General features: G+C 33.4%; 1 protein-coding gene across 1 annotated transcript in view; it reads right to left on the bottom strand.

The window, feature by feature from the left end:
- Cals (calsyntenin 1) overlaps nucleotides 1-19,199 on the bottom strand; it is a 457,567-nt gene that overhangs the window by 290,328 nt on the left and 148,040 nt on the right. Inside the window, exon 2 of the mRNA XM_072526238.1 lies at nucleotides 1,901-2,177. Within this exon, the coding sequence (XP_072382339.1) occupies nucleotides 1,901-2,177 (277 nt within the window). The remainder of the gene's footprint in view (nucleotides 1-1,900; nucleotides 2,178-19,199) is intronic.

The raw sequence follows: 19,199 nt of genomic DNA on the forward strand, positions 1-19,199 counted from the left end.
TGATCAGAAAACGCATGAAAATATAGCAGCATTATTGCTTTAATATACCGTCGGATTTCCAACAAAGTACGTCCACGATTTTATCTTTTATGCCTTTGAGAGTACTAAAAGATAAAGTTAGGGAGAGCAAAATATGTGAAAACTGTGTGGTGTCTGGGGTCCTTTTGGTGAAAATTGAATTTTTTTTGCAAATTCCCCTTATGCTATTTTACGAATCGATAAAGGGTATTGATTCCATTTTTAAAAAATTTGGCATAAAGGCTACTGGTGCATTAAGGGTGTTATTTATGACCTAAACATGTAATGTTTTTAAGTCAATGTCACTAATTTTCTCTTTCATGCCACTTGAAAGTTAGCACCAGTAAAAAGAAAACAAATATACAGGACTGAAAGAAGAGTTCAAGGAAGAGTATTCAGGGACAGATCACTGATGCGTTTACGATAACGCAAGGACTGAAACAAGGCGACGGACTAGCTCCAACGCTCTTTAATCTTGTTCTGGAATATGTAATTAGACGGTTGACGGTGAGCGGAAATAACATACTTACAAACAAGTCTACCCAATTAGCAGCATACGCAGATGACATAAACATAATGAGCAGAACAATGAATGCAGCGGAAGAAACCTACGTTGAGTTGAAACAGAGTGCAGAAGCAGTAGGGCTAGCAATAAATACAAATAAAACAAAACTACTCATACAAACCAGATCAAATAGACCGGTGCAACAACACTTTATTGACGATATAGAACATGTAAATAGATTCACATACCTAGGAATGGATCTGGTCGCAAGCAATGAAGAAGAACCGGAAATAAATAGAAGGCTTGTGCTGGCAAATAAAGCCTATTTCGCGATGGGCCACATATTCAAATCGCGAGACGTACACCGGAAAACAAAACTCCGGGTCTATAAAACAATAATCAGGCCCATAGTAAGTTATGGTTGCGAAACATGGGTGGTGACACAGAAATCTGCCAATGCATTAGATGTGTTTGAAAGAAAAATATTACGTAGGATCCTGGCCCCAATAAGTGAAAACAACAACTGGCGAATTAGGTACAATAGAGAAATATACGAGCAATATAGCGAACCACCTCTAGCACAACATACTAAACTGCAGAGATTACGATGGGCAGGGCACGTGGTCCGCATGCATGAGAATAGAATCCCCAGAAAATTATTAAATGCAAGAATGCAGGGAAAAAGACCTGTTGGAAGACCTAAAAAGAGATGGGAAGATGAAGTCGATGAGGATGCCAGGAACTGCCTGGGAACGCGTTCATGGAAAAGAACAGCGGTAAATAGAGATGGTTGGAGAAGCCTGTTGAAGGAGGCCAAGGCCCGATTTGGGCTGTAGCGCCATTGGATGGATGGATGGATGGAAAGAAGAGTTACATTTGTAATTATTGTAAACGAAAGTGACATTGGGTTGTGCACAAAGATAATACATGAGTCTAAAAACGAAAATAGAAATAAATAAGTCATCAGAAAGTAATTTAGTATCAAGTTCAGTTTACATATTTAATATTTCTTCCATATTTGTCAAACTCCAGTGAAATCAAAGTGAGTGGATATGTGACTCAGGAGCAAGCCTACATACATATGACTGGAGAAATATGTTTTCTTCCAAAATTAGAAAAGCCGCAGTGTGGTGAAACATGCCTTGTACATTTATATATAAATAAATATAGTAGAAATTTTATAAATATATAGTTCAAATTTATTTATTTATATTCATTTAATATTGGAGTTCCAAGAAAAAAAATTCCCCCAAGTCATATATTATTCAATATAGTTAAATATGTGAAGTTTTTCTGTTAATTATAAAATATTTTATTTAGGATAACCTGAAACTTAAAATTACCCTCTTGTGTCATATTAACTAAACTGATACTAACCTGACACTCTGTTTACCATTACACCCTACGGCGGCGATGTCGAACTTGTAATTCTTCCTCTTCTCGCAGTTCAGGACCCTTTTAGCCCTTAATTCTGCGTAGCCGTCATCCTTGAGGACGATATCGAATGGCGCCTCCCCATGGTGCTTGTTGACGATGCGGAAGCGGCAAACCTCCCCCTCTGCCCTGATCACGGGGGTGACTTCGACTACGGTCTCGTTCTCTTTCACGATGCCATGATAGCCGTTCTCTAGATTGTCGATGGCCAATTTAGGAGCTGCAAAGAAAAGAAAAAAGAAGGTTTAGAGTTTTAAAGTTTCACTGGAGCAGTCGGTAAAAGAGTGATTTCAGATAAAAGGGAATGGAAAAAACCTTGAAGCTACTTTGATAAGGTCTCCGCATACGAATACCGGAGATGCACTGAATTTGCTGAAAATAAGTGGTATAATTACTACTTTCGGAGTTTTTAGAGCTTGGTTCACAACTTTGTCATTAGTGTTCAACTAATGAAACTTCACTTTTTATTTAATTTTTACAGCGAAATTTCGACGAACATTTCCCGAAAAACCGTTGAAATATGTATTGTAACCGATGTACAATAATTTATAAATTATTCCTTTTCATGTAACTAATTTAATTAATATTATTTTGAATTAATTTTTGCACAAATCATAAGCTACTCAAGACACATATTCGATGGTAATGCAAAGTGTATTATTTAATATCATCTGTAAATTTATTTCACATCTCCTTTCAGTTCCAAAGTTTGCCTTGTTGAATTTTTTATGCTCCATTTTTATAGGAGCGAAAAAGGGCTGAGACGACGTATTTCCCAACATTTTGTCATGTATCTCAAAAACTATCGGTTGTCTATAAAATTTAACATTAAATTAAATTTATTACAAGATAGATGGTTCAAAGAGAGGGATTTTAAACAAATGTAATTTTTTGACGTGACAACGTCTTAAATTAGGTTGTGGCTCGGAGTCATTCATGAAAAAGTGTAACGCCCGCTCACGTCTGTTACAGTGAGTCACCGAACGAGAGAGAGGCCCGCCGGACCGGCGAATGCCTTGCGTCTCTCTCCCACTCAAACATGATCGGTCCGCTGCGCGCGCAGCACTAGAGAATTAGGCGCGTTGAATCGGTGCGTGCTTCCGTGCTTGTGTCTCTGTCTTTCTCGAGCGTTCTTGGCGTTCAAGACACATTACAGCAGAAACACTTCCTTTCATTTCATATTTCTCCTATCATCGTCCTATCCTCAACAAAATCACTCAAATAGAAATTAGTTAAGTTTAAGTTTACATGTACAATGTTTTAGTAAACAAAATATATTTCTATAGTTAAAATTTGTGCAATTCTTATTTTCATTCAATTCCTTGTTCCTATTGTGCAATTTAATAATATTCATATCAATAAATATTCTACCGAGAAAAAGACGTTGTCACGTAAAATCTTCGCCCGTAAAACCGACTTTACAGGCAACCGATTTTTATATCTACACCAAATATAAATATTGAGATTTGTAGCTGCACATCGTTATTCCTCTTTATAACCTAACCTAGCCTCAGGATGACGACTTTTTTTCCAAATTTTAGATTACCTTAAGAACTTTGATAACTTTTAACTTTAACAAGAAATGTTGTCGGTTTTCCCCGTTTCCGTTTCTATGTGGTGGTCCAGTCTAATAATATTTTTTTAGGGTTTAAGTTACTATTTTTCTATATCTTCTATATATCTCAAGAAGGGTCCTCAAACAAAATAACAATACTGCTCCTGGTAAAGACAATATATCTTATTCTATGATTTCTAACCTGACAAATGAACATAAAATCCATCTACTTCATATTCTAAATAATATTTGGCAGAAACAAGCACCAATTCCAGAAAGCTGGAAGGAGTATATTATAATACCTATAAGAAAACCTGGCAAACGTGATGACGATTATAATTCATATCGCCCAATATCTCTAGCTTCTTGTCTTCTTAAAACCCTGGAAAGACTAATTAAAAATAGATTAGAGCATTGGTTAGAATTTAATGACATTCTCCCACACTCCCAATTTGGTTTTCGCAAGTTTAAATCCACGCAAGATGCCATAACTGCTCTCGTAACAACAGTTCAAGTCAATTTCACGGAAAACTCATCTACTGCAGCTGCATTTCTGGACGTATCATCTGCTTTTGATAATATAAATTTGGATATCCTTGAACAAAAGTTATTGTCAGTCGGGATACCTATAGGTATAACATCCTTTTTGAAAACTTTGTACTCAGAGAGATTGATTTACTTAAAAATAAATGAGAAATTTTTTTCTCCTCGACTGTCCAATATAGGCCTGCCGCAAGGAAGTATTTTAAGTCCAGTTTTATATATTTTATATAATATAGATTTAGAAGTCATTGTTCCTATTAACACAAAAATACTACAATTTGCAGATGATGTGGTACTCTATTCATCAGACAAATCAATCGATGTTTCTAAAAATAATTTAACAACAGCTATTTCAACAATACATGCATATTATGAATCAAATGGATTAACATTATCAGAATCTAAAACAGAAATCTGCTTCTTTTCTAGAAAACATAGAATTCCAGAAGGGTATATAAGTTGTGGTCAATTCAAATTTCCAATTAAAAACTGTATCAAATACCTGGGAACTTATTTAGACAGAAAACTTTTGTGGAAAGACCATATTCAACATATCATTAAAAAAACCGAAAAAGCTATGAATATCCTAAGAGCTTTCTGTAAAACAAACTGGGGTGCAGATCCCAACATTAGTTTAATGTTTTATCGATCTATGATACGACCAGTTTTCGATTATAGCTGTCACTTGTATGGAAACGCATCGAACACTCATTTAACAAAAATTGAGGTACAGAAAAATAAGTGCCTACGCTTGTGCCTTGGGTATCTGAAATCTACACCAATTAATGTAATGGAAATTGAAGCTGTTGAACCGCCATTGAATTTAAGGAGGCAGTATCTTACCGACAAATATATAGCTCGTACCATTAGCAGAGACCAAGTATATCTTAAAGATATACACAATCTGGCTGTTTTAGATTTGACTAAAAGGTATTGGTTCAAGAAAAAATCTCCACTCGTGGCGGTAAGCTATAGAAATCTGTCTAAATTCAAAGAGGTACTTTATAAGGGTCATCTTCCACCAGTTTATACTGAAAAGCCTCATGTACTGTTCTCAATAAAAATCAAGACAGAATTTCTCAATGATGTCCAAGGCCCCATGTTTAACGCAGAAATTCAGAAGAAATGGCCTAATTATTATTATATATTTACTGATGGTTCAAAAAAAGGAAATAACACTGCTTGCGCAGTATACCAACAGAATTCTGGACTACAGCATAAATATAAGTTACCTGATGAAGCCACCATCTACACATCCGAAATGCTGGGTTTAAAGTTTGCTCTTTCTCACGCTTTGACAAACGAAATGAAGAACTGTGTAATATTTACAGACAGTAAAAGTGCAGTAGAAAGATTAGGTATAACAAATAAATCCAAACAATTGACTCATCTTGATATAGAGATTTTAAAATTGTACTACGAGGTTTCAAAGCTCGGAGGAGAAGTTGTTATCGCATGGATCAAAGGCCATTCTGGGATAATGGGTAATATAATAGCAGATGCTCTGGCAAAAGAAGCATTATCAAGCGGAGAAACCATAGACAACAATATTTTACCGGTGTCAGATATAGATGTATATAATAAACATCGGCTCAAATTAAAATGGCAAGCCAATTATACGGAATCCGAAAGTCAGTCATCATTTAAATATTGGCAACCCACACTTCTTAAAAAAAGGTGGTTTCATTCAGAGTCCAACAGAAGTTTTATTAAAACTATTAATAGGCTAAGGTCAAATCATGCTCTAACACCTTCAAGAATGTGCAAAATGAATTTAGTAGACACTCCAAACTGTACTTGTGGTAAATATGGAGATTTAACACATATCCTGTTAGAATGTGTAAACCAACAAGGAAATATTACGTGTTTATATGAAAACTTACGAAAACTAAATGTCTGTTTCCCATTTCACATAAATGAATTAATTTTCTCTGGAAACGTAGAAATCTATAATTGTATTTATCAGTTAATAAGAAATTGTAAATATAAACTTTAAACAATATAATTTACTAACCATAGAATTAAGATGAAACTTGTAAGCAATTTGCGAACATACCAATCATGTAATAAACCTTTTAATACGAAAAAAAAAAAAAAAATAAAAAAAAATAAAAAAAATATATAAAAAAAAACAAAAAAAAAATGTAAAACAAAATTATTACAAAAGATGACCAAAACAAAATAAAAAATATATATACATTTTACATACAATATCTCAAAAAGTAATATAACAAAAAAAAAGTAATATACCGAAAAAAAAAATAAATAAAAAAAAAGTAAATAAAAATAAAAAAAAAATTAAAATAAAAAGAAAAATTAAAACTTACATTTAGTACTAACTCGAACTCTGATTGTTGTTCTGTGAATACAAATTACAAAATAGTCTGGTCAATTGGCTATGCCAAGGCCATAAAAAAAAAAAAAAAAAAAAAAAAAAAAATATATATATCTCCTTTGTATTTTGTCGCACAATATCATCATTTCTTATGTGTTCAAACCGAGATCATCTTGCGGCTCTTATTTTTCGTCCTGCACTAGTTAGCTTAATTCCCAAGTATATGTATTCCTTGCAACTTTCAATTTTTTCCCAGTCCAGGTCAAGTTTTTCCGTAGTTTCTTCCCTTCCTATATATACCGCGTTTTTTTCATGTTGACTTCCAGACACTATTTTCTATATTCTTCCACAAGTTTCCTTGACATATATTCTAAATCTTTCTTGTTCTATGCAATAACAATTTGATCATCTGCGTGATGTTATCCTCTTCTTTCTATGTCTGTGGTACGGGATCCCCATTTATGTATATGTTAAATAACAACGTGATTATTTTTATTATGCCTGATGGCCTTTTCTATATTCTGGACTTGTTTCTTCCAATAGTGTTTTGTAATACTCTTTTCGATGCAGTTATGGGGTTTATTTATAGGGATGGTGCCCTAAAAGAACCTCACACCTGGATACAAAGAAGGATGGGCGACATGGAAGGCGCTGAACAGACTTCGTACTGGCGTGATAAGATCCAAACACAACCGAATAAAATGAGGTTTCCCCTGTAAGTCGGTCCTATCCGACTATGAAGAAAAACAAATAACAGAAGACCTTCTGGTCTGTCCTTGTCCCGCCTCATGCTCATCTGGTTTGCGCCGTTGTACCAAATGCGCTTGACCTCGCCAAGTGTGTAGCAGACCTATTTTATTTTTATCTTGTCCTAATTTTATATATACACCTTAATATATATATATATATATATATATATATATATATATATATATAAATATATATATATATATATATATATATATATATATATATATATATATATATATATATATATGTATGCTGTTAATGGGCATGTTATGGACCTATTTCGGTGTTTGATCACACGCGTTCTGGTCACCAATATATTGCCAACGTTCGACATATCGCTTAACTACCGTTTAACGTAGACCAAAACACGTTCTAGCATTCGTCATATGACAGAACGCGACGAGCACACCAACAAAACAAAACGTTTAGAAACCAATTTTCTGTGAGCTTCGGATTATAAACCACACCATTATTAACGATAAATGATAACCGCGTACATTGGTTAAATTGTTCGTTTAGACGTGCAAGAAAGTCTATGTTCCATGGGAGACCATTAAGTTGTGCTTTAATGATAGCAACGATCGGAGTAATATTTTTATAAGTGAAAGATACGATCAAATATTTACAGATATATAGAAAGCAATAAAAATAAGAAAGTTACAATATCTGGGACACACGTAATGAGGGGACAGCGATATGAACTGCTAAGGCTGATAATACAGGGAAAGATAAGAGGAGGAAGGAGTATAGGAAGAAGGAGAGTGTCATGGTTGAAGAATTTAAGGGACTGGTTTAAATGCAGTTCTATAGAACTCTTCAGAGCAGCAGTAGATAGAGTAAAGATAGTGATGATGATATCCAACCTCCGATCGGGAGACGACACTTAAAGAAGAAAAAGAAAGCAAAAAAAAATTAAGAAACTGAGATAAAATTTCTTCGAAGCAAAGGCGACGATAGAAAATTAAAAAAAAAAAAAAAGGTGAAATCGAGAAGCACCTGAGAGGAGGATGGACGAAATTGCTGATAAAGTTGTTTCTATATACGACCGACGAATTATTTAACATCATTCAGTCCGGTAATATAGAGGCAGGCCATATATATATATATATATATATATATATATATATATATATATATATATATATATATATATATATATATATATATATATATATATATATATATATTGCAATTTCGGAGAAAATAAGGTACGTCTAATTATAATCTTTTATGGATTTTAGTTATGGATTGATTATGAACTGAAGATAAAATATTGTAACAGAACACAACAAACAATTGGGATTTATTGATTACTTTGCAAGCAGTGTTAATTGAAAAAGAAAGTGCAACGAAAAGGTTTAATGATGAGGCTTTTATAGACAAAAACGTCTCCTTAAAATCAATGGTTTTCTAAATAGATAACACAATGTTGGGAATAATGTGGTTCCTAAAAAAACTGGACGAAATTTTCGAACAAATAAAAGTTTCTTGACAAAATTAACCCTTCATTGTAGTCCTAATAATAGATGATATCTAGCAATAAAACCGCAGGTATGAATTATTTTTGATACCTTTTGACGAAATGGCAGCTAACACATTGTGCGCTCTGTGTCAGAACAATCCCAATAAAATCGAAGAGAAGTTCTGCAAACACCTTAAAAGGAAACAATTGGTCAATTAAAAAAAAGTACCGATTGCATATTGCAGAAATGATAATGCTTATAAGCATGAGTGGTGCAATTTAAAAAATGCGAAAATAATCATAAATAGCCATATTATCAAAACCTCCAGCTAGTAGAATAATATCATTAAATCTAAAATATGTAGTCGTATTTACGAAGTCCAGGTATCTCGTCATATCTTAAACGGCCTTCTTGGTAGTTTGGTGCACCACTCTTCTGTGTCTTCACCATTGTACAATATCAAGCATTTTACAGAGATGTTTACAAATCCTTTGAACACGAATAGTTAAGTAATGCATACCTCCTATTTTAACTGGGTCTAGATACTTACAAAAGTAAATACTAACTAGAAAAGACACAAAGAACAATGGAAAAGAAAATGTTATATACCATATCATTGGACAAAATGATGGGAGATAAAATATGCAGATACTTTATTGGGAGTAGAGATCATGTGAATATAAGAGAGGAACACGTTACATGAGGTAACGATCTTAAAAATGCTGTAACAAGATGGATTTTAACAGTACATATTTTACAAGAGATTAATATAGAGTGTACTAGAAGCCTTATATCCAAAAATATTGGATACAAGGCACAATAGATAAAACGAATCGTTACAACATCAAGCATGCCTTTTATTTCTTACAGAAAATAAGTTTTTGAAGTTAAATTACCGAATATTTTTATTTTCGACTTTTCAGCTGAATAGCTAGTTACCGAACTAACTGCAAACCGCAGCGTACCGTTTGTAAAATTAACGCTAATGAAACGTTAAACTGTTTATAACGTAACCGCTGCTGCCGTAAGTTCCACTGTCAATATTTTACTTGGCTAAGTTACATCGCGATGTGCCACAAACTCCCCCGTGAAAAGTTAAACATTTCATTCCTCATTAATTAATCGCAACCCAGTTAACCTGCTAATTGGGACCGTCGGCGTCGAACGCACATCTTGGCGGGTGTTAACCCTTACCTTCAGTCTCATTTGATGACAGGTGCAGAAAATCACGAATGTGTTTTTTGTATTTAACTTGTAGAGATATAAAAAAGAAATATAAAATCGCTTTCAGTTTTATTCAGTGACACACAGGTGCAAAAAATCATGACTACTTATTATGCTTGATTTATCGAGGTTTAAAGAGAGATAAACGTATCTATAAAATGTTACTACATATTTGTATAGAGCCATAGAAAAAAAAACGTAATTAGAGTAGGCTTTGAAATTGGCGCAAATAAGGGATGTTGGTAGTTTGAACTTAAACTGTTTTATTAAATGACAAACAATTATAATCATCAATTATTTGAAAATTTAAAAAAATCCAAAATGTCAAAACCTCCCTATATACCACTATAACATTACAATTACAAATTACGGTGTAACCATATAACATCAGAGACATATTGCACTAACAATTTATTAGAGAGCATAAGATAAAATTCTGCACTAATGCGATTCTGTTATTTTTATATTATGTCATTCATAGTTTTCATTTTTTGCGATGCTCTCTTTATTTCAGATGGACTAATTTTATTGGTTGAATTCCAGAATAAGCCGTCTTTTATTGTCTTTCGATAGTACTGCGTGCGTTTGTGGTAAATCTGTGATGTATGATTCTGTAAAAAAACTGAGTTTTTTCGTCACTTTAGTTTTCTGAATTCTTTTTCTGAACGGTTTTTCTCATTTTACAGCTTTATATCAGATATCAGATTTTCATTTTGCGATAGTTTTCTCTTACTCTATCTACAATTAATTAATTACGGTTTATGTTATTAAAAACTTGGGTTAGAGGCCTTCAAAATGTAAACATTTGTTTAAAAAATGTGTTTATTTCTCAATAACATATGCTAAAACTATATACTCTTCCTTTGTCAGGTGTCTTCTTGAGTATGTATCAATTATTTAGTCTCCATACATCCCTGGTATCAGACATCAAGCACCGGTTAAGGAGAATTCATGATAGGGATTTACCACTTACTGCATTTAAATGAAAAGAATTACCATGGCATTGAGGTCAAAAAGGCTCATTAAGGCATTGGCTTTAGAAAGCGAGAGGCACTAGAACAAAGAAGGGTAATGTCCGTTTTTTTAACTCAAAGCAGCGGACTCTTTGGACTTTATAGTGTATCAGTTTAAATTTAAATTTTCTGATACGAGTCGGGCTTGAAACACGCACCCCATATTCTACACAATAAATTGTGGGCAGGCAGGCGTAAGAAGTATACTAAACCAGTCTAAAACGCCACTGAGACTTAAAAATCCGGGATAAAATTAAATTACACAATCACGTTGAAGAATTAAGACATAACAATTTGTTTTCATTTATTGAACCCAACAAATTATGACTTGCATATTCTATTAACAGAAGATTAAAATTCATTATCAATGTATACTAATGCATAATATAGCAAGTGGAGACTAGGGGAGGTTTAAATAGAATCGAATATTTAGACATAAATTCTGGTGACACGTTTTAGGTTCTGATTGACGATAATGCACAAGTGAAACCAGTGGAAAAGTTTAATATCTTGGGATGTTGATAGAGAGGAAAGTGTAGATATTCAAAAAACAAAGAAGAAACACGAAGTCATCGCTGCAAATAAATCGATTTTCAAAAACAACCAGCGAAACCGATAGAAAGATAATTGGTCTTTGTCCATACAGCGAAGTGTGGACTAATCAAGAAGAAAATAAAAGACGTCTTTTAAAAACAATTGTTAAACATATCTAAAAAAAGAGGTCGCAGATGGTTTGGTTATCTAGTTAGGATGGAGGAAAAAAGAGAGCTAGAACGAGTACTTTCATGGCAACCTTCTGGAACAAACAAAGTGGACAATCCGGAACAATCCGCAAATCACGAAGCGAGAAAATAAACCATGCTGAGAGAGCCCATGATTAAGAAGAAGACTTGTAGCTCGCGTTCTTAAACATTGGAAGCAGAGACTGGAAATTGTACTGCATTGTACTCGTATATATCATTTTTTCAGATATAAAACTCCGAATCCAGTTATGGATATTATTTTCCAATTATGTATATCTTTTCGTTTCCTTCTAATTTTGTCGCTAAAGATAAAACGAGTTGTTGACAATTTTCAAACTTAATGAACTCGAGCTTCTCTTTCAAGAACTAAAAATAACGAGATTCATGCACCTGTGCAAAAATATTCGCGTAAGACATTTTAGAAAAAGAAAGCTTCGAGAACAAATATCACATTAAGTAAGTATTCAGTTAAGGTATTTCTAAAACGATAATTTCTAGTACTTACATGTTCTTACTTATTAAAAGCAATGTTCCTCGGCTTAAACAGCAGTAATTGTTTTTTATGAAAAATATGTTATGATCTACATGAAGTCTAGAGAGTTAACGAGATTTTTGCAGTTGATTTTTTTATTTATTTCCCTAATTTTATCAACAGTCTTTTTCTTCGATATTTTTATTCCTAAATGTCTTTATTTCATTGTGAATATTGAGCACAAACTCTAATCTCACCATTCTAGGATCGCCACTTAGGGCGAAGAAACCTTAGTTAAGGTAGGCGGTAAAATAAAACGTTTGACAGTTGATAGGTTAATCATTCCCATAAAAGAATTCAAAGGCGTAATATAATACACCTAATGTAATATAACTTAATTTGTTTAAAATTTTCTCTAAAACAGAAATATAAAGAAAATCTTAAGCCCGTTTGCAACATTTGTCAGGAATGTAATCAAAGCCACAAACAAGATCATTCAAAGTTAAACCACTTGCTGATTGTTGGCTTAATTTAAATATTTTCACAAATTTGGAAACACAAGGAAAGGGTCCAAAATGAGCTAACATAAAAAAAGCATTACTTTAGACTTTATTGGTTTTGTGTGGTTGTTATTGGTGTGCAGTAACTATCTTTGAGAGTAATGTTGAGAAATTTTTGGTAATCCTTTTGAATATTTTTAGTATAAATTAAATATACCAAGTACACAAGAACTTTTAAGCTTCGTTGAAAGTTTTTTTAAACTGTGGTATACATCGAACCCCTGGGATTTTCCCTTTTTAAGTTAATTAAATAACTTCTAATACAGCATAGCATGTATTTACATACAGAAGCATTTATAAGAACAAATTAGAAAGTAGTACATGTAATTATTGTAGAAGGCGTACTACAAATGTTTTCATGTTTATCTGGCCAAAAAACAGTTAATGGCAGTAGTAATAAAAATGACAAATTAGTGAAAGTTTTAACATAATACAAACCAACTTAAGTTTCTGAAAGCAAGTGCATGAAAGTTAAATAAGGAGAGTTAAAAAATTGAGTGACTATTAAGCTACATTTAATAAACAACAAAAAAAGAAAAAAATTATTAAAATCCTTTATAAAAGGTATATAATTAAAAAACCCAATCGGGCTATATCAAAACAACAAAACGTTTTCGGAATCCATATTCCATCATCAGTGTCTACTTTAGGTACATGTTTTGAGCCACTAAATATCTGGGTAAAAACCTGTTAAAAGTTATTGGTTTAAATTTATTTTACATTATTAGATCTTATATGTTAAGATGTTAACATATAAGAACAGAGAGAAATTTGTCAAATTACTACTGGTAAAGCTTACTACTGGTATAACTTGTACTGGAAGTATCTGAACGTTTTTTGCATTTTTTAAGCAGCACATATATTAAATTGATAATTAGTGGGTCAAATTTAACAAAATTCGCCATGAAGAGAGCATGCTGATCGAATATAAAGTAAATTGCTTAAATATAGCTTTTTCAATGTATGGATTTAACTTGTAGAGTACATTAATTTTAATTTTAAAATGTTAGAAGGTGACAAACGAAAATACTAAGTAAGTTGCAACGTGGAATAATTCGTCTACAGTCATGTTTGTCCAGTCTCGAATATTTCGCAGCCATGACTTCCTCTTTCTACCTATTCCCTTTTTGCCATCGACTCTACCCTGCATGATGACCTGCAGAAGACTATATTTATTATTTCTTAGTATGTGTCCAAGGTATGCAGTCTTGCGTACTTTTATCGTTCTCAACAATTTTTTGTCTCGACCCATCCTTCTCAGCACTTCCTCATTGGTGACCCTGGCAGTCCATGGAATTCTTAACATTCTCCGGTATATCCAAAGTTCAAAGGCTTCAATCTTTTTAACTATTTGCGCTTTTAGTGTCCATGTTTCTACCCCGTACAATAGTTGCGACCAGACGTAACATTCAACAAACCTCAGTCTCAGCGCAGTATTCAGATTTTTGTCACAGAACAATTGTTTGAATTTTAAGAACGCTGCCCTTGCCATTTCTATTCGTACCCGGATCTCTTGGTCTGGATCTAATTCTGTGTTGATGTAAGCTCCCAGATATTTATATTTTGTCACTCTCTCTATTTGCTGTCCACCAAGAGTTAGTTGTTCATTATTTATTGGACTCCTTGATACTATCATAAATAAGTAAGTTTGGTGTAGCAAAATACTTTTTTCAATCTTCAAGTTTTTCAAATCGTCTGTAACCAAACTTTACATTGACAAAGCAAGTCATACATGCCACGTCATTTAGAGAAAAATGGGGGGTGACTCTAGAAAAATGTTTTGTGAGGCTATCATGGAATATACTTTGAACTTATATTTTTCCACTAGGTTGTCCATGTCCATTATCTGGATGTTCTTTTCATAAAAACGTGATGAAAGATACAATCATATATGTTTAAACATATTTACCACATATTTTGGACATACAACAAAGTGACTATGTTGATCTTGACATACATCCCAGAAATCCCACATTTTTCAGAGTTTGTCTTTTACAGAAACATAATAATATCCTGTTATGATAATATATGGAAACAATAACATGGACATTTTCTTACACGAATCCCACATATTCACGTTTCACCTCTGGATATGTTGAGCAATTGAGTTAGTATGCGTGGTACTTACTTTTGTTACCGTGACCATCAACCCCTCGTTCTCTAACTCCAACCAATAATAATTGTAGTGAGACTTCGAAATGTTCCATACACAGATTCATATTTGATTGCAAAGCATGTCGCTTTGTCATTTACAACAGTTTCTTTATAATACATGGTCCTTAAGTCATAACCTACATAGATTCGAAAAAGTTTTTCCATACTCCTAAAACCACACACCAAAAATTGTCAACTTTACAGTTTCTGTTCGGTATTGAATCGCCGTGAACTTTTTCTAAATCCGCAAGATCCATCCATACATATTTTTCAAAAACAAAAACGATGCCGTACGAGTAGAAAGTTTTCTCCACATCTCCAGAACAAAAAAAATCGACGTAAACAACTTGCTATAAGTTACAGATTTGTACATAAAAACTTATCAAATCTTCAGTACTTTTCTAGGAGTTTCAAAAAGAAAAGTTTCGAGGATAAATTTCGCCGATCCTAACTTTTTCCAATTCTCGGGTGAACTCTTACCACAATTTCGGATTATAACAAGGAACATGTGGCCATTTGGTTGGGAGTATATTATGTGTATAAATCTCGAGAGTCAAGTATGGCTTTTGTATTTCGTTCGGTTCGCCCTTACGTGAGTGAACTTGAAATTTTAAACTCACCGCAAATACTAAAACGTTCAAAAACGTTACATAAATATTGTTCTTTGAAATTGAGTCGGTTTTTATTGGTTCACTATTAAATTTCTATTATCTTCTCGATAATAAATATTGTACGTGTTTCTGACCTGCCTTGTATTCGCTTAAATTGTATTTATATAGGTACACCCATGGGCGGCTCTATAATAGTTTTAAAACCTTATTTAATTTTCATATTTAAGCTTTACCTTTTAAAATAAATATTAAAGGTTGCTAAAATCGATTAAAGGTTGGTTATTATATGCCGATCATTATGCGGCAATAAATCTCGAAAAAATATCCAGTGATTTCCAACAAAAAAGTTGGAGCTTCTAGAAATATAACTCACGTCTGTCTGTTATAATAGATGTACCACAAAGAAAATGAAATTCCTATAGTTGGCTGTATACCATGAATCACAAAAAGTTATAGCTTTTTAAGGGTTTTTAACCAGATATTGACTCATGTACACCTGGTAATACACTGATAATGGACGTTTTAGTCCGAAAAACGTTCTGTGATTTAGCCCGAAAGGGTCTTTTAATTAAATACCTTTTATAAAGGTTTTTTGAATAAAACCTTAATGGATGTACGTTATGCTAAATAATGAAGTTTCCAGTGCTGAAAGCTGGAAAAACTTTACAAAGGGAACAAACAAATAGTGCTGGTTCTCTAAGCATTCGGAATGAATCAACGGGTTAGCAATTTGTTGTAATGCATGTAATGAGAAAGAAAGTAAAACTACATGTAATATATAAGTGATAAGGACCAAATACCGAGACGTTAAACACGCTGTACAAAAAGTACGATTGAAATTTTGTATTTGGATAGAAACCAAGCAAAATTGTAAATTAACTTAAACTCTACAGCAAAGTGCCTAAAGATACAAGAACGAAAGGAGAGTTATCCATATTGGTCCATAAACATTTATGGAAGAACATAATATTTTAATGTTTAACAGTTGTATTTTAAATAAAGAAAAATTATAAATAGATAATCTAGGTAACGAGCATGAGCATATCCTTACTGTTTTAGATTTTTTAATATAAAAGTGTAATATTTGCGGTAATATGAGTCAATATTATGCACATAATTTCCATGAATACGTTTATTACATACATGTGTGAGAACATATCTTAGTTATTCACGTCTTTTATAATTTTCATTTAAAATAAAATCCTTTTACGATGCTCATACTTCACATTTTTAAAACGCTTTTAGCTGGCTATTATATTCTGTATAAAACGTAGTGAATCTCATTATTAAACAGTTTTTTGCATTCAGAATTAAACATGACTAAAATACTCTTATGAATACATCAAGAAGAATCAAATAACACCTTTAAAAAATGTGTTATATAACTGTTTCGTGAAACAGTATTAAAAAGTATTACTTGTAGTGATATTACAAAAAACAAATTACCGAGTACATTATTCCTCTATTTCTATTCTTGTCACAAGCGTTTTATATGTAACTAAGTAGTTCTAAGACTTCTATTTCTATGCTAGGTGATGTAATACATACTTTTGAACGGAATACAAGATAGAGGCTTTTAAAATGAACAAAATAAGACTCAAAATCTAGAAGTAATCATAGAAAGGCATAGAAAAGATTTCATGGATAGAAAGTATTCAAGGATCTCAAGATTTTCGATGAAGTCCGCCATGAACATCTAATACGAGTAGACATCTTTAAAACAAAATCAAATATACTATATTATCCCAATCTAAGTCAAACTATATTATAAGCAACAACCAAAAATGACTCATCTTTAACGCATATTATGAATAAACTTTAAGAAAAACTCTCAAAGGATAAACATCTAAAAAAGGTCAATAAACCAAACAACCAATAACAACATTAGGTAATTAGGTACATGGATGATACTGTGATATTAACGAACAACTTCCAAGATCTTTAGACACATAAAAAATGGTTGAGCATGGAGAAAAATATGAACTATCATAAATATTAATAGAACTAAATATATGAGAATATCAAAAACCTTACATAATGATAAAGAGTTGATAATTAACGATAAGATAAGAACAATTCTAGAACTACAGTAGTCGCAGTCTGCTCTCAAATCTATAAAGTTCTGGCAAAGGATGGTTCTACCGCTAAAGAAGTAGGTTTCCTAAAGAAAAGCTAATGGCAAATTTACGAAGACCAAAGAGGAACGTCTTAAACAACTCATAAATACGCACTTTCCGGCCCCAACAACTGAATGACGTAGTTAAGCGAATCAACATAAACCAAAGGTAGACTAGGCCAAGTTCAATATATTGGGAAATAGCCACAGCAATCACAAGACAAAGCAGAATTAGCAGGGCTATAAATAAATTTCAGGCATAGAAGTCTCCAGGGACAGATGGGATATATCCAATACTTTTGCGTATGAGATTAGAAGTATTGATATATTAAAGCTCCTCAAAGCCAGCACTGGGAATATGGCAAAAGGTTAAAGTCATACACTTGCTCAAGGTAGGTAAAGTGTCAGACCTAATACTTAGTCATATAGACCAATAAGCCTATCATCTTATCTATTAAAAGCGCTAGAAAGACGTCTGGATATGTATATAAGAGATACAATGATAAAAGATAATCCTCTAAGCAATCGTCAATATGCATACCAACCTGGTAAATCAGCTTTGGATATCCAAATAGGCTTATCTTAAAGTCAATAGAGGACAAAGATATAGCAACGGCCGCTTTTTTAGATATCGAAGGGGCATTTAATAATGTTACTACCAACTCTTTGGTTAAAGCAGTGAGTAGATGAGGCACACCTGCGGTAATATGCAGGTGGATAAGGGCATTCCTTTAGAATAGGATAGTAATATTTACTCTGGGTAAAGCAACCATCAGCAAGAGTAGGTGGAACTTGTCCACAAGGAGGAGTTCTGTCAACTCTACTTTGGGCAACCTTGGTAGACGATCTTCTCAAAAATCTGTCCACAAACTTACTGTCTAGGATACGCTGACGATATTGCAATCGTCGTCAGGGGCAAATTCCCCCAGGTTGTATCTAGGAGAATGCAAGTATCCCTAAATATAGTTGAAAACTGGAGTAAACAAGAGAGACTGATAGCCAATGCTCAAAAAACATAAATCATCAACTTCACAAAAAAGACAGCATTACAAGGCCTAAAACCACCAATGTTGGGAGGAACTGAGATTCCATTTATCCATCGATACAAGAGCTACGAGATATATAGATTGACAATAAATTCAAAATTAATATACCAGGCAGTGAAGACTGGGAGGAACGTGTACCCATACAAGCGGAAGCTACCTGGTACAGTGATGACCTAAAAACATAGGAGGGTGTAGGAGCCGGTACAGTAGGGACAAATTAACAAGGAGACCGTAGCCAGGTTGCAGATAAAATGGCCAAACAAGGCTCATTAATGCCATTCATTTGACCGGAACCCTTCTGCGGCGTGGCAAAGGCAGTAACAAGAACGGCTACAAGAAAGTGTGTAGCACACAAATTTCTGGAATGGTGGAGAAATTCACCAGGACAAAAACAGGCGAAACAGTTCCTTATAGAACATTCGTCAAAATTTAAAAGGCCTAAGAAGCAAAGACAGGAAAACAGTCAAAGCCATAGTAGTTCTGTTAGCAAGGCACTGTAAGCCGAATAGGCATTTGAAGCTGATGGGATTGGCAGATGATGATCTATGCAGATTCTGTCACCTAGAGAAAGAAACAGCAGAGCACATTTTGTGTCAGTCTGGCAAATGTGCGGTGTTTTAGATTACGCGAAGAAAAGTCACCAGCAAAGGGCTACAT

The sequence above is a fragment of the Diabrotica undecimpunctata genome, chromosome 3 (genome assembly GCF_040954645.1).
Source record: "Diabrotica undecimpunctata isolate CICGRU chromosome 3, icDiaUnde3, whole genome shotgun sequence".
Taxonomy (NCBI): Eukaryota; Metazoa; Arthropoda; class Insecta; order Coleoptera; family Chrysomelidae; genus Diabrotica; species Diabrotica undecimpunctata.